This window comes from Manduca sexta, chromosome 2 (assembly GCF_014839805.1).
Source record: "Manduca sexta isolate Smith_Timp_Sample1 chromosome 2, JHU_Msex_v1.0, whole genome shotgun sequence".
NCBI lineage: Eukaryota > Metazoa > Arthropoda > Insecta > Lepidoptera > Sphingidae > Manduca > Manduca sexta.
The window spans coordinates 4,951,620-4,977,978 of record NC_051116.1 but is presented as its reverse complement, the minus strand read 5'-3'; the positions used below and the strand labels follow the sequence as shown (position 1 = coordinate 4,977,978).

General features: G+C 36.3%; 1 protein-coding gene across 1 annotated transcript in view; it reads left to right on the top strand.

The window, feature by feature from the left end:
* Window positions 1-26,359, top strand: part of LOC115452398 (irregular chiasm C-roughest protein) — a 109,398-nt gene that overhangs the window by 70,350 nt on the left and 12,689 nt on the right. Inside the window, exons 7-16 of the mRNA XM_037437751.1 lie at window positions 2,463-2,571; window positions 10,043-10,127; window positions 12,212-12,300; window positions 14,285-14,387; window positions 16,645-16,778; window positions 20,757-20,880; window positions 22,716-22,861; window positions 23,770-23,923; window positions 25,165-25,397; window positions 26,057-26,239. Coding sequence (XP_037293648.1) covers window positions 2,463-2,571; window positions 10,043-10,127; window positions 12,212-12,300; window positions 14,285-14,387; window positions 16,645-16,778; window positions 20,757-20,880; window positions 22,716-22,861; window positions 23,770-23,923; window positions 25,165-25,397; window positions 26,057-26,239 — 1,360 coding nt within the window. The remainder of the gene's footprint in view (window positions 1-2,462; window positions 2,572-10,042; window positions 10,128-12,211; window positions 12,301-14,284; window positions 14,388-16,644; window positions 16,779-20,756; window positions 20,881-22,715; window positions 22,862-23,769; window positions 23,924-25,164; window positions 25,398-26,056; window positions 26,240-26,359) is intronic.

The window sequence follows — 26,359 nt, the reverse complement described above, 5'->3', positions numbered from 1 at the left end:
CTATACTCAGAACTAGAAACTATTTCCTTCTCATCAACTAACAATTTATCTATTTCACTCTGAACATCGTAGAAACTGTCTAATAATTGTTCGGCGGAATGAATTCGTAAATTTACTTCTGTTTTTTGAGCATTTGATAATGAAAGTTTTTCTAACTTACGAATGTACTTTTCAAATGAAGTTAATCGGCCTTTAAGTGTACCCCTATTTTTTTTGAGATCACTCACACTCGACGGAGTACGATCCCTTCGAGGTGATTTGGGATTTGACAAATGCTTTGCTGATGCATTTATATATTCGTCGTCACTCATTGCGGTGGTATAAAGAAAGCAAGCACTTACTGTTAACACCAGAAACTTGATGACTGATGACTCGGACGCAACCACAATGACAAACAACCTATAACCACTAAGTTCACACGATATTGGCACAAATCAGCTAGGATAGGATTAAGAAGGATGGATCTGACCATCTGCTAATACTGCACAGCGTTTCTGTGTCGATCCGGAGGTGAAGACTCGTGGTTCCAACGCCGATGCCACAAGTCGCGACGTAATTGCGATATAGTCGTTTAATTTTGCGGATTTGATAAATATCCGGCAACGAAGGTCCAATGTTTCGGGTCCGAATTGACCACTGTATAAAATCGTTATTTCGTTTTATTAAATTAAACGCAGTATTGACTATGAACTGACATTTTTATTTTGGACTGACTGACAAGCAAAAAATAAAAAATGGCCACATTTAATTGTAGTGTTTACAATGAGCGCAAGATGGCTCTTATTACAATTTCTACCTTTTGTGTACATGTTTAAAATATATTATATTATATCGCTGTAACACATGGACTGATCTTTTTATTTCAAACAAATATGTTAACAACTTGCATTACCACTTTCAAAGAATGTATGCTACCATTAACTCATTCATTACTGCTATGGTGATTTTAGGTAAACAGTTCCCATTTAGGCTGGCTGATTCTCCTGCGTGCCCATGCTCTACACCTGGTTACGAAATTGAACAGTCTACTCTTCATATATTTTGAAAATGTAGTCTATGACATGAAGACCACAACATCATGTTAAACAGTATCCAAATAACATCTGGGATTGTATACTACATGGACCTTGTAGAGATTGGACGGAATTTTCATATTTTCGGTATTTTTGCCATAGCTATTATTGACATCAAATTCAACAGCTCATGTGATAGGACCCTTTCGCTTAATTTTTATTTTTGATGCTTTACAAATGGCCTATATAGTTGTCAACGTCTTTATAATTGAGGTTATATTTCCCCTTAGTTCAGTATTTTGTATCCCACTTTGCTATAGAAGGAAGTCGACAATTAATATTTCCAATTCATCCCTATCCTTCTATTTGACTAATTTGTTGCGGGATAAAGATAAATTTGTGTTCCCTGAGGTTTGTCGAGGTTCACCGCTCGGTGTCATTGTGCGTGCTACTGCCGATCCTGCCTTACAGGAGTTGGAGTGGTGGGTGTGAGGGCGGGAAAGCCTACAATGCATTCCTCGTAGTAACGCTATCAGCTTGTTGCCTAACCACAATACATGACACTACACAACTGCTCTAGTAATGTCCGCAACTATCAGTTTCATGATAAGTGTTTCGCCAATAATCTGACATTATCTCTAATTTTCGTCAGTCAATCCGATGTTTCTACGATTAATCAAATCAAAGGCCGATAGTACATTAATCTTACTCATCGATTAGGCATCAATGTCCCCTTATTTTTGACGCAGATGACAAATTGTCACAACTTTAACATCTGAGATGTTGTCTCCCAAAACATTATTGAGAGAACCCAGGGTATGGGAACGTCCATTGTATTATGTTTACGTTTATTTTATAGGTATTCAAGGCTGGTTCCCAAAGAACTTATTTTGATGAGTTTTGTTTTTCATCATAGTGAGTAGCTAAGAGATTGTCCTGTTATTAAGTTTGCCAATATTTTTTTTTTCAAATATATTTTATCTTTCCTCTACGCATTAATTGATTGTAAATATCTCAAATCTATTTGGAACTTTCATTTAGTTTGTGTCAACGTTAAACATACTTATATTTTTTTTTATTGCTTTGAATGACGAGACGAACTTGCCGTTCTCCTGATGGTAAGCGATACGACCGCTCATAAACAGTAGAAACACCATCCAACACCTTGAATTACAAAGTATTGTTTAGTATTTTACCGCAGTCACCATCCTGAGACATGAGATGTTTGGTCATATTATGTCCAGTAATTACACTGGCTACAATGTCCTTTAAACCAGAACACAACAGTGACAATACATTCCTGCTTGGCGGCAAAAATAGACATCACGGTGGACCTACCCAGGCGGACTCTTACATACAAGAGACTTACCAGCAGTAAAACATACCTATCTATAAATTCACATATACCTCCAATCGTAAATTAACAAACTCATTTCGTATTGTTCATAGATCCATTCTGCGCCTGCGTCCAAGGAGGCATCATCACAACCAGACCTTCACCTGTCAAGCTCAGAACACAGCCGACCGTGCTTACAGATCTGTTGCGGTCCGACTACAGGTATGTACAATGTAACTACTTTTGGAGGGGGGCTCGTAAGCACCTGCGCAACCGAAGAACGCTCTCGGCGTCAACGGCAGTATGAGGTCTACCTTCCACGCTGCCGTCCATCCCGGGGGTCATCACAATGTGCGAGATGTGCACAACGTACACTAAGAGCGAACGGCTGCCAGCCGCCCGCCGACGACCGCCATGTACAATGTAACTACATACTTAGTCTGGCCATAAATACTGTTACACTTAATTATAAAAAAATATTACATTTGAATTTCGAATCTGTCATTTTTATACGATTGTTCATTGTGTTTTCTCATTTTGGCGCCAATACATTGTAAAATATTTTGCGATATTAAAATGGTGTGGGGTGATAAAGAGAACCGAATCGCTGTGATAGCATTACACAAAGTAGGTATGGAGCCAAATGCAATTTTTAAAACTCTCCATACACTTGGTATTAGTAAAATGTTTGTGTACCGGGCTATTAATAGGTACAATGAGACCTCCTCTGTTTGTGACAGAAAAGATCTGGCCGTCCACGTAGTGTTCGTACGAAAAAGGTGGTCAAAGCAGTAAGGGAAAGAATTCGAAGAAATCCTGTCCGAAAGCAAAAGATTTTATCTCGGGAAATGAAGATAGCACCTAGAACCATGTCGCGTATTTTAAAAGATGACTTAGGACTTGCAGCCTATAAGAGACGCACTGGCCATTTCTTAACTGATAATTTAAAGAAGAATAGGGTGGTAAAATCGAAACAACTACTGAAGCGGTACGCAAAGGGAGGTCACAGAAAAATTTTGTTTACGGATGAGAAAATTTTTACAATTGAGCAACATTTTAACAAACAAAATGACCGTATTTATGCTCAAAGCTCTAAGGAAGCTTCCCAATTAGTCGACAGAGTGCAACGTGGACATTATCCGACTTCAGTGATGGTTTGGTGGGGTGTTAGCTATGAAGGAGTGACTGAGCCATATTTTTGTGAAAAAGGTATCAAAACATCGGCACAAGTGTATCAAGATACCATTCTTGAGAAGGTAGTTAAGCCCCTTAACATCACCATGTTCAATAACCAAGTATGGTCCTTCCAGCAAGACTCGGCGCCGGGTCATAAAGCTCGGTCCACGCAGTCTTGGTTGGAATCGAACGTTTCGGACTTCATCAGAGCTGAAGACTGGCCGTCGTCTAGTCCCGATCTTAATCCGCTGGATTATGATTTGTGGTCAGTTTTAGAGAGTACAGCTTGCTCTAAACGCCATGATAATTTGGAGTCCCTAAAACAATCTATACGATTGGCAGTGAAGAATTTTCCCATGGAAAGAGTGCGTGCTTCTATTGATAACTGGCCTCATCGTTTAAAGGACTGTATTGCAGCCAATGGAGACCACTTCGAATAAGCTTTTTATATTTTTAATTGTTTTATATTTATGTATTAAACTGACACACTGTAAAAGTAATAAATGTTATTTGCAGTTAACAATTTTCTTTTTTCTTTATTACAATATTTATGGCAAGACTAGGTACATAGTTTGTGAGTAGAAACTATAATTCTAACTTTGACACCTTACTCTAAAATAATTATAACTCATTCTGAATAAGCTAATGTTTGAATTAAGTCAATACATTAAATTTAAGTGCATAACATAACAATACAGTTAATTACACTATTTACTAACTATATAAAATAGCTTTTTTACTAGTTGATTAAAAAGAAACAAATTAATAACTTCTTTAAACAACAATTTTTATTTAAGGAAAAGTTTCTCTTTCTCTTCTATATTGCCGTGCCCTGCAGGGTTCACCATTACAAAATTATCTACTTTTATTATTTGTAAAACCTATATTTTAACAATTGTGGAGTGCAATAATTGTATTGCAAAGTATTGTTTTCAATTTCAATTCATTGGAATTGAAATTGAAAATTGGATAAGCAGAGGTGCTATTAGTGCATTCACTTGGCGACTAATGTGCGATTTGGTAGTATTCATGATATTTCTCTTCCATAGGCTGTGTCATTTTACTTCTTACATAATCCATACTTCCATACTCATGTATGCGAAAGTTACTCTATCTATTTAGTTTTCACAGCTGAACCATTGAACCGATTTTTATGAAATTTTGATGATATTGAATTTTTTATGGAGATATTTTGAGAGCTTAGGAAGGACATAGGCTACTTTTATCCCAGGAAAACATATAGCGGGAATTTTATCCCGAAAAAATTTTGACGCGGTCCGAGCCAAAAGCTGGTATTATTATAAATACAAAAGTATGTACAGATGTTTCAACGTGTCAAGGACTGGAAGTAAACGCAATAACCGTTCAGCGGTTTTGGGCGACAATTGACACAAAGACATTATAGGCTACATTTTATTTGGGAAAATGCACCGTATTCCAAAAAAGGATTTACGTTCAAAGCCGCTAGCAAAATCTAGTTTATAAACAAATTTTACGTAAATATTTTTTTACGATCACTACATTAGCCTTTATCTTCCTTATAAAGGGTGTATCCATTTCCCATACAGAAGAAAATAGCTTCATATCGGATCATCATGAGGCCATGAATCTATACTGAGGACTATTTATTATCTTATGGTAATGTCGGAAACGTTCCCCGAACGCATACCGTCTCTTTTTTATATTTAAATTATAAAGGATTTTTATCGTAAAATCTTGAAGCCATAATCGTTATGTTTTTATATTTCTACAAAAATGAATACGATGGTGACGTCACAATTACTAATATATATATATATATATATATATATATATATATATATATATATATATATATATATATATATATATATATATATATAAAATAATATCAGCCCTGTATTATATACTTGCCCACTGCTGAGCACGGGCCTCCTCTACTACTGAGAGGGATTAGGCCTTAGTCCACCACGCTGGCCTAGTGCGGATTGGTAGACTTCACACACCTTCGAAATTCCTATAGAGAACTTCTCAGATGTGCAGGTTTCCTCACGATGTTTTTCTTCACCGTTAAAGCGAACGATAAATTCACAAAGAATACACACATCATTTTTTAGAAAAGTCAGAAGTGTGTGCCCTTGGGATTTGAACCTGCGGACATTCGTCTTGGCAGTCCGTTCCCACCTAGGCTATCGCCGCTTATTACTTTAACATAACGATAAAAAATATATTTTGGTACATCGGATATGACTCTAATATCAGTTTTGTTAAATCGGGTGGTAAATTGGACCGAAGTCAAGCCTTTTATGGATTTATTGGTCGAATGGTCTTCGGTCTAGATAAGGGAATTTCATTGCGCGTTATTGAGTTTTTGAAAGGGGTTGCCCGTCTTAAATTATTGCTAAGTGCTTTGGACTTGAGGTTTTTGCTATCTTTGCCTATTTTCCTATAAGACATTATGGTTATGGAAGAAGTTTTTGTAATAAAAAAAAAAATTAACAGTTATGATGCTGAAAGTAAATTTCGTCCAGTTTGAAATCTTGATGTCTTGAGATTTTTGTTAAAAATATAGACATTTTCATTATAGACATTGGCTTAGTTACTTCCTTCACTGATGGTGATGGTATTGGTAATCATTTAGTAGAACAGACATGTCCTGTTTGTTCATTCAAAAATATCCACAACAAATTTGAGTAACAAAAACCCAAACCTAAACATAAAGTGTTCTAACAGGCCGGCGTAATTGTGCAGATTGCCGATGGGTAATCATCTCTCATCAGTCAACATTCTAGTGGACCCCACTCCACTTACCATCAGGTACAGTTGGGACATGTCGTACCAATATAAAAAACACACACACACACACACACACACAACATCACGCATTTTATCCCCGAAGGGGTATGCAGAGGCGCAACCATGGCACCCACTTTTCGCCAAGTGTATTTCGTCCCATGATGTGATAGGGGGCGAGCCTATCGCCATATCGGGCACAAATTCCAGACTCCGGGCTGATACTGAGCAGAAAAACCCAAATATCACTTTGCACGGCCCGGGATTCGAACCCAGGACCTCAGAGCGCTGCCGTACCGCGCATCCAGTACAACTACGCCACCGAGGCAGTATAAAAAACAAATAAACAAAATCTAAAACCGCTATAATACAAATCTTGATTTGAGCTTGCGCACATAAATTACGCCTTGAGCCAAGCTTCCAATAAACGGATACAAAAGAAAACGAAATAAGGAAACAGATGGCGAAAAAAATCTACAATTTTTATATATCTTACAAAATACGCCAATTCGGCTTATCGTCGCGGCCAGTGTAAGATGGCCCCGCTTGTTAGGAACATTCGTTGGAGATGTTGATGAGGTTACAGGTCTTAGTGGGTGGTGGTTGTGTGGGAAAAGTGAAAATAAGCATTGTGGGCTCTAATTTCGTAAATGTGCTGCGTCAGCGGTGTTGTGAGTTGTGACGTATTATTTCTTAAACGTCCTCCTAAAATTGTGTGGTTCTCTGAAATAGCCTTTTTGTTAAATAAACCGGTTTTCGATTATTTTAAAAACTAGCTCTTGCTCGCGGTTTCGCCTGCGTGAAGACATTTTCCGGGAAGTTCCGCGTTATATTTCCCTGAGATAAAATAGAGTCCATATTTTAAGTAAGACTTCTAGCATTACATCGGTGTAAACTGCTAACAATTCCATGCAGTAGTTTTTGATTGAAAGGAGGTGCATCAGTTGCGTCTCTGCCTACTCCTCCGAGGATAAAGGCGTGAGTGCGTGTATCAACAATTAAATGAAAAAGTACACGCGTTTCAAAGCAATCTATGTGTATTATCTACATCGTTAAAGAGGCTTGGCGTAATACCGTCATGTGGGGCTTCGTTTCGTCTGGAGCGAATGAACCCAACTGCTTAGTATTAATTGAATCACACGTCTGATCTGTCGGGTTCGATTCTGGTCGGGTTCAACGACTTTATGACTGGAAAAGAAATGTTTAAATCGAAAATATTATTAATGTCTGTAAAAAAACATGTGGAATGAAGTTGGTGTTAAAATATTTGTATGGGATGCGTCTACCGTACATAAGATGAGAACACGCCATAGAGATGTATGTAAGTGTGTTCCAGGATCAGCCTTGCATTGCGATTCTAACAGGCCGGCATAATTATGACGACTGGCGAGTGGTAATCATCTCCGTCAGTCGACACTATCTTATCTACATCACTTACATCAGATGCAATGATCATATTGCTGCGCCCGCATAAATATTATGATTATTAATTTTACTTCAACGTAAAACATTGAACTTGGACACTAAGAACACCATGTTAACATTCAAGGAAAATTCATTCATTACCCTCACAATTTTCACGAGCGATTGGCTCCCTCCAAAGTCATTTAATCGATTTCCGCATCTTTTAAGGAAATATGAAAAAGAAAATGTACGCCTAATTGTCCGTTTTAAGTGATTACGAACGCTTCCTTTAAGATGTTATGAATATTAAAAAGGTATGGCCTTTTGGAAATGATCTGAATTTTTTTTCTTTTCAACCATTTTGGTTCGAGATGTTTGTATTGAAATGGCGAATCTCATCAAAAAATTATAATATACTATCTATTCTATTTAAGACTTGTAAGTACTTGTATTTGTTTATTGTTGTAATTGCGATTAGTATAATATGGGTTTCATTTTTCAAATTATCCTTTTTTATTACAAATAGTACATATTGTGGCTGCCTTGGTGTTACTCTTATATTTTATAATATTGTTTTTCGTTTATTTAGTCTAAACAACATTGTCACAATTGCTGGCTATTCTAAATAAATAAGATTCCTTCGAAGTTTAGAGAAAGTGGCATTATAACCTCATGCCTTGTACCCAGAAGGGGTAGGTAGTGGCTTATACTAAGCCAGATCGTTTCTTCGACATCCCGCCGCATTTTTTTCATACGGAAGTTACAACATGAACCATTTGACGAGGATTGCCCATCACAAATTGACACAATTATGCCGGCCTGTTTGAATGCAATAAACGGACCCTGTAACGCGATACACATAGGCCACCATTTTAAACCTAGTGTAAAATGGCCGCTATTTGGGATAAAACATATATTCTACCACCAGAAAAAACGCACTGCTACTACTACTACTACTGCACTAAAGCCGAGCAAGCTCTTACTTTACGTTGCTTTTCTGTAAGACACATCACCTCGGATTAATCGGCTCTTACTCGAGTTGTGCTTTACCAGAAATAAGTGCTGTGCTACTTACCCTTCAGAGAAACAATTGTGAGCTTATGTTTTCTGGTGGTAGGATATACTTTACCCGCTCGGATAGAGACCACCGTACACAAGGTGTTAAAACCCGCCATAGAAGCCCACCTAAGTCTGTCACGTTCCGGGTTCAGCCAGTGTATATCCGTTTCTAACAGGCCGGCATAATTGTGTCCACTGTCGAGGGGTAATCATCTCTCATCAGTCGACATTCTATTGGACCCCACTTCACTTACCATCCGAAGCAGTGGGGTCACTTTACCAGGCACGAATAAAAAATAAACAAATAAAAATGTAAAGTTTACATCTATCCTATTTACTTTTCATTTATATCCTACTTTAAATAAATTAAATGTGCGGAGTTGCGGGCAATGTTTGCACTCATTTATTTGCAGAGTTAAGTTAGTACACATTATATTTATTTTATAGTATTTGTGGTTACTGTGTAGTGACCAATTTTGCTGTATTTGATTAACTTCCTTCTGTTTAATGAAATAAAATTAACTGAAATAAAATAAATTATTTCATTTTATAATCGATGTAACCAAATCTATATCCTTCTATCAGTAATTATGCCCTGTCCATCTGTAAAAACACCATGAAAATCCGTTCAGTAGTTCCGAGGACGTGCATTAACAAACAGACAGGCATACGAAAGAATTCTAAATATCACTGATTTGTGATCTTCTAGTTTTCTTTAGTCATCCCCTTTTTTATTACTTTGCTTTCAGATATATCAGGTGTTGTTGTTTTAGTATACGTATGGATTCATAATTTGTAAGATAGGTGATAACACTTTGTGAATTATCGCTTACTTTAACGGTGAAGGCAAAAATCGTAAGGAATCCTGCATACCTGAGAAGTTTTTCTATAGAAATTTTTAGGGTGTGTGAAGTCTACCAATCCGCACTAGACCAGCGTGGTGGACTAAAGCCTAATCCCTCTCAGTAGTAGAGGAGGCCCGTGCCCAGCAGTGAGACACTATATAATAGGGCTGATATTATTACTTATCATTATAAGGTAGGTAAAAGCAGGATCTATGAGGGCTATAATCTCGTTAGTAATGGAACTGACTGTCGATACGAGGGCTTACTTAGAACGAAATGAAATAATTCATTCAACCCATAAAATGTTAAATATTATTTAAATACTCATACCCCTGGAATACTAAAATAATAATGGGCCGTGATTATTACTAAGGGCAGACCACGATGTTCTTTTTAAGCACAGATAGAATGAAATTAAAACAAGGTATTTGTTGCAGGTCCAGTATGCCCCGAAGGTTCGCATGTTTATGAAATCCGGGACTGCGAAGGGAAAAATACAAGAAGGAGATACGTTGATTATAGGTAAATAGAAGATAAATAAATAGTTTTATATAAAAAATGATTAAAGGTAGATAAATAATTAATTTTATACAAAAAAATATTAGTAGTGCCTACGTAATTGACTCCTCGCGGCAGCGTATACGAGCTGCAATTTATATCAAATATTCGGTTCTACGGTTTCCTTCAACTGTGATAAAAATCAAAATTTTAAGACAATGCGATCAAAAGATATTTTTTTTTTATTTTATTTACCAACAGAATTGACAAAAAAAAAATTAAAAAAATATCTGGACTAATTGAAATTCCAATAACGGGCAACCACAACGTGCGCTAGGTTAAAAAAATTAAACATATATTTATATATAAAAAAAAAATGTAAATCTACGTATCTAGTATCTATGTATCTACGTACCAAATTTTAATGTTACTTAATTATTAAAAGATATGACCGTTTATATCGTATATTTTTCAATTACAGAATCAAAACCTACTTGTTACTTCCTTTAGACCTACAATCATGTAATTTAGCAAGAAGTAATTTCTTAAAGTACATATAAATGAAAAAAATTATAAACCGTAAATATATCACATATAAAAATGAATTTATTTACAAAATAAATTTTTAGGTTGGTGTGATAACCATGTATAGGAATCGGCAAATTAAGTTTGTAAAATAGAACTTACATTTAAGATACCTTAGTGGTATATACGTATCAATCATTTATAATGTAGTCTAGAAATATTTATAAAGAATTCGAGGGTAGTGCGACCCGGCGGCCGGCCTGTTTTCGATCTACCGTTCTAATAAAAATCAGTCTCGTTTTACGTGAATTTCATAGCGTTTCCTCCTACACAATATCTTGTGAAGATATTATTATAGAAGATAGTAATTAGTGTATAACTTACCAATAAGTTTGTACGGAATTATTAGTGCGAGAATCCGAGTCGCACTTGTCCGCTTTGTTTTATAATATTTAGTAAAATTAGAAAGATACAGAAATGTCATCTAATTGTAACTTTAAAGTCTCTATAGATACGAAGAATAATAGAAATAATAAAGGTGAAGGGTAAACTGATAGCTTCATTCATCAATCTTATTGAATTGTATCCCATTGTCAAACAATACAATGACATCAAAGTAAACCTAAATGATCCCGATCTTGAGTAGTTTGTGATTACTTTCCTATTTTCCTTAATCAGCTTAATGTCATTGTAGTGAAGTTATCAATGTCCTCCTCCATTATTCGTTATTAGTTCTGATTAGAATCTTCTAGAAAGACTAGTTCGTATCGGAAATAGTAGTTCCTATTGTAAAGAAAGATTGTATCTAACCAAGCTTTACTATTGTTGGGTTTGACGGCTGTATTAAGAGGTGCAATTCAATTTCTCTCAGAAGTGTGATATTGCCTGAGACGGTATCAAAAAAAGTTAGGATCTTAAGATAAATAAATAAGCCTTTATTTCTGCTACTAACATACATTTCATTAAATATATATTTTATAAAACTTTTTTTTTCGTCTTTACGTAGTAGTCGCCTCTTCGGCGTAGGCCTCCCCCATCGACCTCTACAGCTACCTATCTCTTGCTTTCCTAATCCAGTTTGGTCCTAACTAGGAAAATATCTTCCCATCTCATCATTGGTCGACTATTAGCTCTAATATTATTTCGTGGTATCCATTCAGTTATAATATTAGCCCATCTATTATTTGCCATCGTACAAAATTGTCCTGCCCACTTCAACTTTAATGATCGTTTCACTTAAGATAGTCACTACTTATAAACCCATATTAACATCAGCTCAGCTGATATATTAAGTATGCAACATGCATATAATAGATTGAAGAATTCGTGACCAGTTTTTTTACCATTTATGTTACTATTGATCTGCTTTTATTAATCATAGCGTGATGTTATATGTATAGCCCATATTATAAGCCTTTAAGATAAATGAGCTATCCGAAACAAAAATATTTCAATTCGATCTAGTAGTTCCTAAGATTATTACATTCAAATAAACAAACTCTTCAGCTTTATATAATAGTGTAGATGAAGCAAAAATATTTCTATTATTGACGCAGTAGAGTTGATATTATATTGTATTACAGGCTGTCAAGCGAACGCAAATCCAAGCAACGTCACTTACAAGTGGTATGTCAACAACGAGCAGATAGCTGGCGACATCCGCAATGAATTGGTAAGATTTTAATACATCTAAGGGCTCATACACATAAACACGATACGACGTCGTATCGTCCTACGACGCATAGTTTCTACTAGCCACTAGCTTTCTACTAGCATCCTATTAGTAAAACTCAAAATCGGTTTGTAGTTACTGAGCTTAGTGCATTCAAACAAACCGTACAGCTTTACCGTATATGAACAGCATAAATAAATAATTATAAATTCCACTAGCCCGCAAATAGGAGAATAAAACGCCAAATTCTAACACCAAAAAATCCCAATTAAATTTTTAACAAGCCGCTAGTTCGTGCAACATTAATTTCTCATAGCGCATTAAATTTTACTGAGTTTATTTGCACGTCGTCGGGTACATTTTGGTAAGGATATTTTCAAATTTCTTCTTGGCAGACTCCGTGTATGCATATTGCATAAAGTTTTGTACATTGCGAATAGCTTGTAAAATTATGGAACTATACTATTGGGGATACTGCATTATTTGAGATTATTTTTGCAATAGGATTCACGGGAGACATAACAGTACATGATATTTATTGTGTTAGGTATTTTACCTTCTTTCCCTTGTTTGGCTGCTATGGGTCTATTATTTTTTATGTTAACTGATATTGATTATGGTTTGTGTTTTCTTTTTTGTCGGTTTTGTTTTCAGGCTAATTTTATTATTTATAAAAGATCAGTCGGTAGATATTCCCTATATTAAATAAAATGTTTACAAAATTGGACAAGATATCTATATACATAAAATAAAGTTGTGTTAGTTACACTATTTATAACTCAAGAACAGCTGGACCGATTTGACTGAAAATTGGTGGACAGGTAGCTTAGAACCAGGAGACGGACATAGGATACTTTTTATCCCGTTCCCACGGAAACGGGACGTGACATAAAACGTCGTATAACAAAACGAAATTTGGTACGGAGGTAGTTTAAGACCCTGGGAGGGTTATAGGCTACTATCCCGGGAAAATAACAAATTTCGATAGTCTTTGACAATCATTTTATTTTTTTTTCTTTATTATAAACCGGCCAAGATAATCCTATATCAGATATAACATTCCCATATATTTATTTTGTTTGTTTTTAGCGTTTCCGATTGTAAAAACGCTTCTTGGAAAAGTTTTGTATTTCAGTTTACATTCCACTATACGCATAATTGTGTTTATGCCGTTTACTAACACTTAGTGGAATCATTCCCGTGTCCATATATTAGCATTATATGACATTGCGTTAATAAATGAAACCAAATGCATCTTTATATTACAGCATTGTGTCAATAATCATCCATTAATATCGAATATTGTTTTAATAAAATCCAGTTATACTTATTTACATACATACACACATAGCATCACGCATTTATCCCCGAAGGGGTATGCAGAGGCGCAACCAGGGCACCCACTTTTCACCAAGTATGTTCCGTCCCATGATGTGATAGGGGGCGAGCCTATCGCCATATCGGGCACAAATTCCAGACTCCGGGCTGATACTGAGCAGAAAAACCCAAATATCACTTTGCCCGACGCGGGATTCGAACCCAGGACCTCAGAGCGCTATTGTACCGGGCATGCAATACAACTACGCCACCGAGGCAGTCGCCGAGTTTTATACTTATTTGAGTTTTTATAATTTCGTAGTTTAGTGCGAATATGACGTGTGCTTGAGTGTATTTCTGACTGAAAGTGTGATGCTGCGACCAATTCTTTCAGAGTAGTAGTTGGCATTAGAGCTCATATGATTAAAATTAATTTTAATTGATACTTTTGTTCGAAATTTGAACGGTACGCGTAAATTAAAAAAATATTATTTTCAAGAAGATAAGTATGTGGTTTCATTTAGTAACGCAATGTCAAAATGTCGCCGTATAAGGATTCCTCTCACATATAAGCATTTTATTCCTGAGTGCATTTAGTGCACCCAATTTTCTCTTTTTTCTGCCCCATTCAAAACCATGTCAACAAAACTAAACACCTTATTCGCAGATCCTTTCAAACATATCAAGAAAGTTCAACGAAGCGACGATCAAGTGCGAAGTTCACAACAACGTGGGCCGGAGTGCAGACACGAAAACTTTGGAAGTACTTTGTGAGTCACTGTTTACGTATTCATTCTGATAATAATATGAGCCCTATATTATATACTATCCCACTGCTGGGCACGGGCCTCCTCTACTACTGAGATTAGGCCTTAGTCCACCACGCTAGCCTAGTGCGGATTGGTAGACTTCACACACCCTTAAAATTCCTATAGAGAATTTCTGAAGTATGCTGGTTTCCTCACGATGTTTTTCTTTCACCGATAAAGCAAGCGATAATTCGCAAAGAATATATACATAATTATTTTGAAAAATCAGAGGTTGGGATTTGAACAAACATAAACAAAATACAAGACACAAATTAATTAACTGGTCGTACTAAAACTTTTATCTCACATCCTTGGTACGTACCAACATTTTTTTCTCTAACAAACTACCATACCTTGTTACAGTGAAGTACATTAGAAGTAGAAACTTTTGTTGCGAAGTAACTGCAAAGCGAATAAATTTATTTACTAGTTTAGTTACTAACCTAGACTAGCTTACTTTGCACCACTCTAACAAAATTGACTTTAAAGAAATTAAACAGAGATGGCTATTGTCCAGAGAAACATACGTTCATTTTAATGCCAAGCAATTTTTTTACGTGCACAGCAAGGTGACTGACGAGGGATAATTACCCCTTGTTAGTCGACACAATTATGCCGGCCTGTTGGAACCAGATATACACAGGCTGATCCCGAAACGCGACACAGTTACGTTGGCTACTTTGGCGGGTTTCAACACCTTGTGTAAGGTTGTCGCTATAGGCGGATGTAAAATATATCCTACTACCAGCAAATATAAACTCTTCAAGTAACAAACATAATTTCTCGTATTCACCGTTGCGAAATGACAATGTATTTCTTTACATACGAATGTTTTAATTAGCTCCCATATTATTTTGTAATAAACTCGGTTATTTGCTTTGCATCAGACAATATGAGGAGTAGAGAGAGAATAATTATGTTCATATTGTTTCAACTGTTTTTGAGAAAAAATGTTCCTCTTTATGAGTACAATTTTATTTTTACGTGAATTTTTAAATAAGGAACTTTTGAATAAATGGAATTCTCGAGTGTATGAAAATGTATGTTTTAAAGTATTTTTAAGTGAGTTTGGGTTTTTTGTGTGTCTCTGATCTCGCAGTCAACATCGGGGAAGCATGCGAATGGGATACTGGAAGAGTTACTGCAAGGCTTAATGACTGTAGAGGACTGAAGGAAAGGTGAGAGGAGATATCTAGGGGAGGGAAGTCTGGAGGATGTAAAAGGAATGTTCTTAGGATGAGCAGAAGGGAAATAGCCAGGAAATGTTCGCCAATGAATGAATGTGAATGTGAATTGGCAACCATGAGGTGTTCACACTGGATTGTGCGCTTAGGGCCACGACCAATGTCCCCTCGTGCATGTGCGTGCATTCGGTGTGGAGACGGAGCGCACAAGAATTGTTTCGGGGGGAGTGAGTTGTATTCTAGCATTTTGATAAGGTCAGGTCCTTCACACTGAACTGTTCATTTGAGATTGCTTTTGTTAAATAGTAGCATTATATAATAAGGAGTATAATATATACTGCCTGACTGATGACTGCCTCGGTGGCGTAGTTGTACTGCATGCGCGGTACGGCAGCGCTCTGAGGTCCTGGGTTCGAATCCCGGGTCGGGCAAAATGATATTTGGGTTTTTCTGCTCAGTATCAGCCCGGAGTCTGGAATTTGTGCCCGATATGGCGATAGGCTCGCCCCCTATCACATCATGGGACGGAACACACTTGGCGAAAAAGTGGGTGCCATGGTTGCGCCTCTGCATACCCCTTCGGGGATAAAATGCGTGATGTTGTGTGTGTGTGTGTATAAATATATAAAGGTTTAATTCTGAAGTCAGGTAATTAGAAGATTAGTAAAGCAAACTTCTCTTTTTAGTTCTATGAATGACGACACCAGCTTTCCGTTCGCCAGGTGGTAAGCGATATGACCGAATATAAACAGTAGAAACACCATCCAACTTGACTTACAAAGTATTGCGGTCGCCATCCTGAGACATGAAATGTTAAGTCATTATGTCCAGTAGTTAGACTGGCTACAATATCCTTTAAACCGGAACACAACAGTGCCTACACACTGTTGCTTGGCGGCAGAAATATACATTGCGGTGATACCTACGCGGACTGTCACATATGAGATACATACCACCAGATATTTTTAGATTCATCAAAATGGTTTCATGATAGATGTCCTAGCTATAATTTTGAATAAATCAATTTGTTTTAGACGGCCCGATATTCTCCATGAAGCCAGAGAACGTGGAAGGGGAGTCTGGTGCTATGGTGACGCTTACCTGCCTCGTCGAAGGTCATCCCATACCCAAGATTACCTGGCTGAGATACGAAAGCGACAGATTTATTGTAAGTATTCAATTAAATACTTTAAAAACCTGTTTCATAATAGGGTAGTTGACGACATTTTTTAATTTATTAAAAAGTGTATTTCATTCAAAATCTATCGGAAAGAGAATTTTTAAAATCCATGCAATAATAAATAAGTTATAAAGCTTCGAAGTTTGATGGCAAGGGGAGCTGTCAAATTAAAGTAATAGTGAAATGTGACGTCACCAAGTGCCACCGGCCATAACGCTGCGTGTGTGAGACAAGGACAACACGATAACCGCACCGCGCACTTACTTTTGCTCAGAACAATATTAAATATAAATAGTGGCTTAATTTTTCAACCAATGTGGATGTTGATTTCACAGAAGAATTTATTTTTCATATTATTTTCTGTTACATATCTATACTATTATATAAAGCTGAAGAGTTTGTTTGTTTGAACGCGCTAATCTCAGGAACTACCGGTCCAAACCGAAAAATTCTTTTTACGTTGGATAGCCCTTTGTTCGTGGAGTCCTATAGGCTATATATCATCACGCTATACCCAATAGGAGCGGGGCAGTAATGGCTAATCTCAGGAACTACCGGTCCAAACTGAAAAAATATTTTTGCGTTGGATAGCCCTTTGTTCGTGGAGTGCTATAGGCTATATATCATCACGCTATACCCAATAGGAGCGGGGCAGTAATGGCTAATCTCAGGAACTACCGGTCCAAACTGAAAAATTCTTTTTGCGTTGGATAGCCCTTTGTTCGTGGAGTGCTATAGGCTATATATCATCACGCTATACCCAATAGGAGCGGAGCAGTAATGGCTAATCTCAGGAACTACCGATTCGAACTGAAAACATATTTTTGTGTTGAATAGTTCTTTGTTTCTGGAGTGCTCAAAGTTATATATCATCACGCTATGACCAATAGGAGCGGAGCAGTAATGGCTAATCTTAGGAACTACCGGTTTCAACCATAAAATTCGTTTTGTGTTGGATAGCCCTTTATTTGTGGACCGCTATAAGCTATATATCATCACACTATGACCAATAGGAGCGGAGCAGTAATGGCTAATCTCAGGAACTACCGGTTTGAACTGAAAAAATCTTTTTGTGTTGGATAGCCCTTTGTTCCTGGAGTGCTATAGGCTATATATCATCACGCTATGACCAATAGTAGCGGAGCAGTAATGAAACATGTTGCAAATCGGGGAAAATTATGAGTTTTAAGAGCTTCCGTTGCCTGCGCTGCGTAAACGGTTAAAGTTATGCAACAATGATGTATGACGGGATTGTTTCACTTAAAAAGTTCTAAATAATATAACAAAGTCCCCCGCTGCATCTGTCTGTTACGTGTTAAACTCAAAAACTACCCAACGTATTAAGATGAAATTTGGTATGGAGACAGTTTGAGACCCTGGGAAGAACATAGGCTCCCGGGAAACTACTATTTTTATAACGGAAAACTTTAGCTTGAAAAACTTTATAACGCGGGCGGAGCCGCGAGCAAAAGCTATAAAATAATAAACTAAAACACAAAAAACTACCCTATAGTACTTAAATGTGCCAGTTAACATACAAAAGAGTAAATGGTGAAAGGACTCTTTTGTTTACTATTTATTATGGAGCTTGACTTTTGTATTTGTTCACCCTATATTATATAGCTTTTGCATGTAGCTCTGCTCGCGTGAAAAGTTATACAGGGATTAAAATTAGCCTATAGCACTCAGGAATAATGTAACTTTCTATTAGTGAAAAAAAATCAAAATTTGTTCAGTAGTTCTTGAGATTAGCGCGTTCAAACAAATAAACTCAACTTTATATAGTAGTACAGATTCAATGATTGTCATTTACACAGGTATTATTGAATAGGACCTATTTTTATTTTATTCTTAAAGAAGGAGTTCAGTCAAACAAGCGAATATGCCGTCCCAGTAAATGCAAATCTTAATCACTAAGTTACATTGCTTGAATTACTAAGTTACATTGAACACTAGTTATTACTTTTCCGGCTGCCAATTTATATAGCTTCCTAGCACTAAATTTTAGAAACTTTTAAAGCAGTTTTTTTTTAAATTAGATTTTCAAAATATTCTAAAAACATAAAACGTAAATGCCAGCAACTATTAGAACTATGCTGGCATTGGCAAAATATAAATGTTAGCCAGTTCTAAATGATCTAATATATTAGGCACACGGCAGTAATTAGAATGATTTGGAAATCTAGCAATAGACAAGAAAATTACATGGGCAAATTGATATTGGGTTTCTCAGTATCAGCTTGAAGTCTGGAATTTGTGTCCGATACGGCGATAGGCTCGCCCTCATCACGTGGCGGAATGCATGGCCGAAAATGGATGCGCTAGTTGTACTTCTACCTACCCCTTTAGGGATGAAAGCGTGATGAGTTATGTTGTTATTTTTCAATAATATGTCGTATACTAACGATTTGCCAATTTAGAATGATCCCAAAAATATTTTCGTGTTCTAGAAACATCCATAAGCTTCAGTACCCGAAACGGGATATGAAAAATAATTGGCATTTTATATTTATTAGAAATCATTCCATAATAAAAGCTAATAATAAAAACAGTAGTTTCGCTAATAAACTGTTATACGAACTACAATTTTATATCTTCTAATATAATAACGTTATTATAACGAAGGCTTGTAAAATAATCTAGATATTTGGCGACATTACTTCAAATGAGGGTATATATATATAAGGTTGAAGGTTACGTTAGCAAACATCCTTATTATTGTTATTATAAGTGAATTTATTATTACTAAACTTGCAAAAAAGCGGCGATAGCCTAGTTGGGTGGGGAACTGACTGCCGAGACGAATATCCGCTGGTTCAAATCCTAAGGGCACACACCTCTGACTTTTATAAATTATGTGTGTATTCTTTGTGAATTATCGCTTGCTTTAACGGTGACGAAAACCATCGCGAGGAAACTTTTTAGTTTTAGGGGGGGGGGGGGGTGAAATCCATTCTAGAGGCTAGCGTGGTAGGCTAAGGCCTAATCCTTCTCAGTAGTAGACGAGGCACGGACCCTGCAGTGGAACAGTATATAATACACGGCTGATATTTTTATTGTTTAAACCTTGCAATCTTATTTATTCTGAATGACGAGACGAGACGTTCACCTGATAGTAAGGCTTACTAATATCCTTACGTATTATAAAGAAAGTTACAAAGACCCCTGCTGTATCTATCTGTGATAAAATAAAAAACAACAACGGATTTCGATGAAATTTAATTTGAAGATAGTTTAAGCCACTTAGATGGATATAGGCTACTTTTAATCTGGAAATAATCTTTCACGGGCGAAGCTGCGAGCAAAAGCTAGCTAAGTATAATAAAGTAACAACTGAAATAATTTACGAAGTATTACATGGCCTGGAAATATATTTTAACTATTGTGAATCCATTATATGAATCTAAATCGTGTATATAGTCAAAATTTCACATGGTAACATAACACATAAGCTCAGCACCACACCTTGTTCCCTCTTCTGTGGCAAGCAAAACAGTTACAGACATTTGATTAGCTAACTGCTGTGTAGACAAAGGGGCGTAAATAGCTAATATTGCAGCAACTTTACTTCAATAGCTGTATGATAAACACAGCCAAAAAAAAACTACGAAATTTCAGACACTACGTTCGGGCTTCAAATTCGGACCACCCTAAGGCTCGGGCACAACTTAAACTTTATAGTTTGTGAATACGGGTGTTAATGTATCAGGAACGGTTCCGCACAGCTGTCTTAGTGCAACTATATACCCCGCAGAAGAAGACCACCGCTGGTTTGGATTGGTATGCCGGTGTAAAGCATATATAGGGTTAGGGACTCGGTCCAATTTTCTCTCGGATGATGCAATACTCCCGAGAGTCGACATTGGGCTGTAAGATCAGTGAAACCAATATAACCGTTCCACCCCAGGTAGCGGTAGCGGTAGTTTCTCCGTAAAAAGAGGTGTTAATGTATGTTTTTTTTCACAGCGGGTGGGAAAATCTCCGAACCTCACTTTGACAGTATCGCAGCATTCAGCTGGCCAGTACTGGTGCAGAGCCAGCGTTGAAGGTCGCCAGGAGGTGGAGGCGCCCGTCACCGTCTTCATTAAAGGTATGGTCTTAAATTAATCTTTAACAATGGAGAGCAGCTAGTCTTCCCTGAATTTTGTATCCCTATACCGCGTTTATTTAAAAATAATGATATGCCATATTTGATGTCTGAAAACCATAAATAAATAGTGAAAAAGCGAAGATTATAATGCAGAAAATAAAATAATAGAACCAAAATAAAATCAACTTACAATCCTACGGCAGTGCCCCAACAACTTTATTATAGAGACATAAAACATCTCTATGACCTTAACTAATTTCAAACATCAAACCAAATCCACCATTCCAAGAAAGGTTATATTAAACGTACAAATTAACAGTAAGTCAGCGTTTGAGACCTTGTCAGTTTAAACCCAAAACTTGTTTCGGGTCGTCTCGCACCTTCGGGCTAGTAAAAGTTGAACTCCGTAGTAACAACTTGCAAACCGTCGTTTGTGAGGCCATTCCGTCGCAACATGTCGCGAACTACACTCCGGGTAAGTTTGGACCGAGGAAATCTTGCTAACTCGGCAAACATCATGGAATTATGGCTGATACTGGTTTTTGTTACGTAAAGTTTGTTCGGTTTGGATTTAATCTGTTTGAATTTGGCACGTTTGGTATTAATAATCTGGATAGATGTTTTTGGATTGATCTTTATACCTATCGAAATAGGTCATACTGGGATCAAATGTCTATTTGGTCCATAATCGTGATACGGAGATGTCGATCAAAATTGAAAGCAATCGGTTGATTAATACAGCAGCGGAATAAATGTTGAGCTGGTTGAAAATAAATGTATTTTTTGCTTTGTTGCCTTCGAAGGCAAACAAATTGACGGGTTTCAAAGGCAATAAAAACTATGGACAGCAGCCAGAGATATAATCAAGCTGTAACACAAAACTTTGTAGATTTAACTCATAGTTCAGGCATTTGTATTTACAAAGATAAAGTTATATAATCCCAAATATTTAGTTTCTGGGCATCATAAGTATTATTTGGTTCCCTGATATTCGATATTTTTAGAATTTTGAGCAAATCTATAAATATCCTGACATATTGGGAAACTCCAAAAGTTCGTTGTTCAAGAGCTCAAAAATTTGCAATAAGCAGTTGAAATAACTATTAATAAAGTAACGAACTTCTAATAAATAGTAGAAGTTTGCAACATTTATTGAAGAATCCTTAGTAACGCTCCTTTTGAACTCATAACTTTCAATTTCTATTGAATTCAGTTTCACTACGAAACTGGGAAACTTATATTTATATACTTTTCTGGTTAGTTATCGAACTTGCGAAATCTTTTATTTTTAACTGAAGCCTTATAATCGAGAATTTCATTTGTAAGGTAGAAAATCATTTCTACTTTTCTCATTCTTTCTAACTATTTTTCCCACATGGTGATGGGGTCAGCTTTCTTCACATGTATATTCCACTGCGGCCTTGCTATGGAAAATAGATCCTGTAACATCCAAAATTCCAAAGGTATTAGGAGTACATGAGTGTTTTTATGAATTTGAAGGGATTATATTGATCTCATATTATTCATTTTACAAAATTTAACAGCAAAGCTGTCTCTGATTTGATACTCAGTAGACAATGACCTAGTCCATCCACATAGCACAGCATCACATCCATTCCCTTTTGTAAGGATAGGCATATATGTAAAAATCCACATTCTGCCAGTTATATTCAGTCACATGTAACTTGGGGCGATACTGGATGAAAAAAAAACCTAATCCTAGTATTGAGCCACAAAGTCTCAGGTCCATCCACACTGCCTACAAAACTATCTAGAATCCTTAAAAAGAATTGACGAATTCTGAACTATCCCATTGAATGAACACTTTATTTCAGGTCCGCCTAAAATAATGTCAAATCGAACTCAATACGGCGTGGAGGGAGACAGTGTAAGAATAGAATGCATTTCCCTATCCGTTCCGAAGCCAGATTACGTAATGTGGACGTTCGACGGGCACGAAATAAATTCTTTCCATAACCAGGTAAGTGAAAAAGGTATTGACAATGTAGCATAGGAGTTCATAAGTGAAAGGGAAGTAAACATTGAAAAAATATTGTATAGATACGAACGTCTATATAAACTATTTGTTTAAAATCTGAACTAAAACGGAAACCAAAACTGTTATAACCTATTTATTCACTTGAACAAAAAAAAAATTGTTTACTTATTTGAGTAATATTTCTTATTCACATCCATTTTTACACTTAGACTTGAGTTCTTATATCATGAGCGCCACTCCGTACACAACTACAAGCTGTCAATATTAACCATACTAAAGTCAGTTTGAATGGATTGTAGTTCAATTCAGTTGAACACAGTGAATGTTCGGAACTCCAAATCTAGTACGTAGTACATATATATCGATGGGGATAACCAGAAAATGGCGTACTACCCAATATTAACGAACATGAAGATTTTAATTACACATGAAAGGGTTCTTTTCCCCAAATTGTAGGTATGAAGTAGTTTTCTGAACACTATCAGATGGTTTTGACTACGATAAACATAGACCAAATTCTGACTATTGTTACTTGTGTTCAATTCATCCATTTGTTAAGGAATCATACTTTTACGTTATATGCACTATTAACTCTTTAATGTCATGAAAATCACAAAATAATTAGTAACTTCTAAAACAAAATCATTGCAAATGTTGGATACGATGAAAACAAAACATTTCTCCAACCAAATTCAGTTTCGATACAGTAACAGTTTCCATATAGTACTAGCAAACGCCAATACAAGTTCCATTTCAAAAGAAATAATGATTTCTAAAAGTTTAAAACGAGTTGCCTTTGTGCAGATACAAAATTTGAATTCAGTTTTACAATTTCTGCTTATCTTTTGAAAGTTGTCGCGTTGCAATGGCATTTGAAAATGTTTTTTTAGGAATACGCGTTTTTAGAAGAGAGCCTGGCTGATCGATTGACGAAGTCTACGTTGATAATTCGGCGGAGCGAGATGAAGCATTTCGGATCGTATAATTGCACTGTCATAAATGCTTACGGTTTGGACAGTATGGAAATACGTTTAATACCAGCCAGTAAGTATTATGTATTAAAGTATCTTTTCCTTTATTTTTCTTTTATGTCTTTAGTGTTAAAGTATTTACAACTCCTCCTACTTGATTGTTGGTGTCAATGGTAGACGAGAGATTGATAGCATTAGTGCTCCAAGGGAATCTAGTTTCAATGTTCTGTGTCATAAAATGCGGGCCAGTGTCAATCTTGGCTTACAAGAGATTCAATGGCGGATGTGAGAATGGCATTGTCTCTTATATTCGGTGATTTTAAAAATAATATACTCCAAAGCCAAGTTCTATGTAGAGTGTAAGTAGCATCGTTAATAAACAACGTTCCTAAAAGTAAATCTACATTTCCAAATTAATATTGTGTTTCGGAACCATCTAATAATATTGCAGAGTAAGTGTTTATAGCCTTGTTTTTATGCTCTTTGCTGGCAGAGTAAGCAAAACAATTGAGTTTCCCAACAATACATTCAAGTGGCGCCGGTTGTTTCACTTGTTTATAAACATGGTAGTGCGGGAGTGTGTGTAGATACTGAAGTGAACGACAAAATTTCTAAAACTATATTCTTAGTCCATTGAAATGTTACATTTTTTAGGCCTTACCTTGCGTTTTTTAGAGGACACAATTTTATTTTTTCGTTTATCGTAAAAACCATTTCAACCCCTATTTTCAAGATGGCGGTCGTGGGACAAGGGTGGCGACCCCACAAACTTGGTTTTAGCTTTACACTGACCCCCCCCTACACTTCAAAAAAATAAAATTGCGTCCTCTAAAAAACGCAACCCCAAATGTAACTTTTCAATGGACTATCTTGTAAACATCTATGTTGTGTTTCTCAACTGTATTTGAAACATCATTTCTCTATGAATACATAACTTTATTGTCTTTTTTAATATTATTTTCTCACAAATATTCAGAGCTTATTCTATTAAATAAATAGTTTTTTAAAACTTAGTAGTGTGGCAATCTTATCTCATTAAAAGCAATAAATATCTATAATTAACGTTTAAAAATATCTGCTTAAAGACTCTAAAATTAGCATAGTCATAAATAACAAAGACATAGAGAACCTAGTGTACACATAGATAGAGGCCATAACTTGACTTTAAATTGTTTCGCGATCTCTAATCTCCAACGCACTAGAATTGACACATAAAAAATAGTTACAAGCCTTTGTTCTCGGTGTCTCGCCTTGTCGCGACCTGAACCGCCAGTAATTCAAAAAACATCAACAAAAATAAGCCATATCTTTCAGAAACCTCACCACTGATGTTTATAATCGCGGGCACCTCAGCTACGATAATAATCATTCTGATCATCATGTTGATTGTGATGCTGTGCCATCGGAAGACCAAGAAAGTCGATGTGAAGAAGCCAGACATCACAGACTTGGGGAAGACTTGCGTAGAGCAATACAAAGAGAGTGACAGGAGTTCTAATATCAGTGATTTGAAACTTGAACTTAGGCAAGTGGAAGGCAGTGATGTGGTAAGTATTAGAATTATAAAGTTTCCAAATTGATTAGTTGATACTTGGCAGTGGCGAAGAGTGTAATTTTCCGGAAGGTAACCAGAAATAACTAATAAGTATTAATAATATGAATAAATACGGTCTACAAATAGTTCAAATGATACTTAGATTTTACATAAATTACGAAAGGGAAGGCGGCAGGAAGCTGAATGTATGGACTCTTAGTCATTGGTACGTGGCAACATTTGTAAAGATTAAGAAGTTTAGTATTTATTTATCAGTGTGGGCTTTTATGTTTAATGTTAAATGATTGTTGATTTATGTTAAGTGAATGATAAAATGAAAGAAAGAAAAGAAAAAAAAATATTTTGCATCAAACACAAGTTACATACACATAACAAATAAACAAGCGAAACAGACAAAAAAACACTTAAAACTATGTTTGTCACAAAAAAGGCTCCAACTCAGCAATATGCTAACAGTGAAGCCACCGATGATCTTCCGTTGGGCCGTTTGTTGGAATGTGGCTAGAAATAAATTTTACAAATGAGAAATCTAGTGGAATTTTCTATGATCTTAGATCAGAGATAGAAAGGCAAAATGTAACTTTATCTTTAGTTATGGAAAATGTTTTTACTTATTGACCTTCAAGAAAATTAACAATCAAATTTCTTTAGAACAACTCAAACGCCGGCTCGGAAACTGACCTCCATCCAACTCTTCATCTAACTACGAACCTGGGGCTCCCACTCGCAGGCCCGGTTCCTCTACCAGAACCAGGATATGACAATGAGCTGATGAAGCAGTATCAAAGATATAGTGGGGATTTCAATCAGCCGATCAACAGTCTGAATTTTAAGGTAGGTAAATTATATTTTACTAGGTGTTCCTTGTGACTACCAGCGGGTACCTTTCCGGGTATTAAAGTCCAGTGTGCCCGAGTCCATAGTAAAATTTATCCTGTGTGATAATCTAGGAAG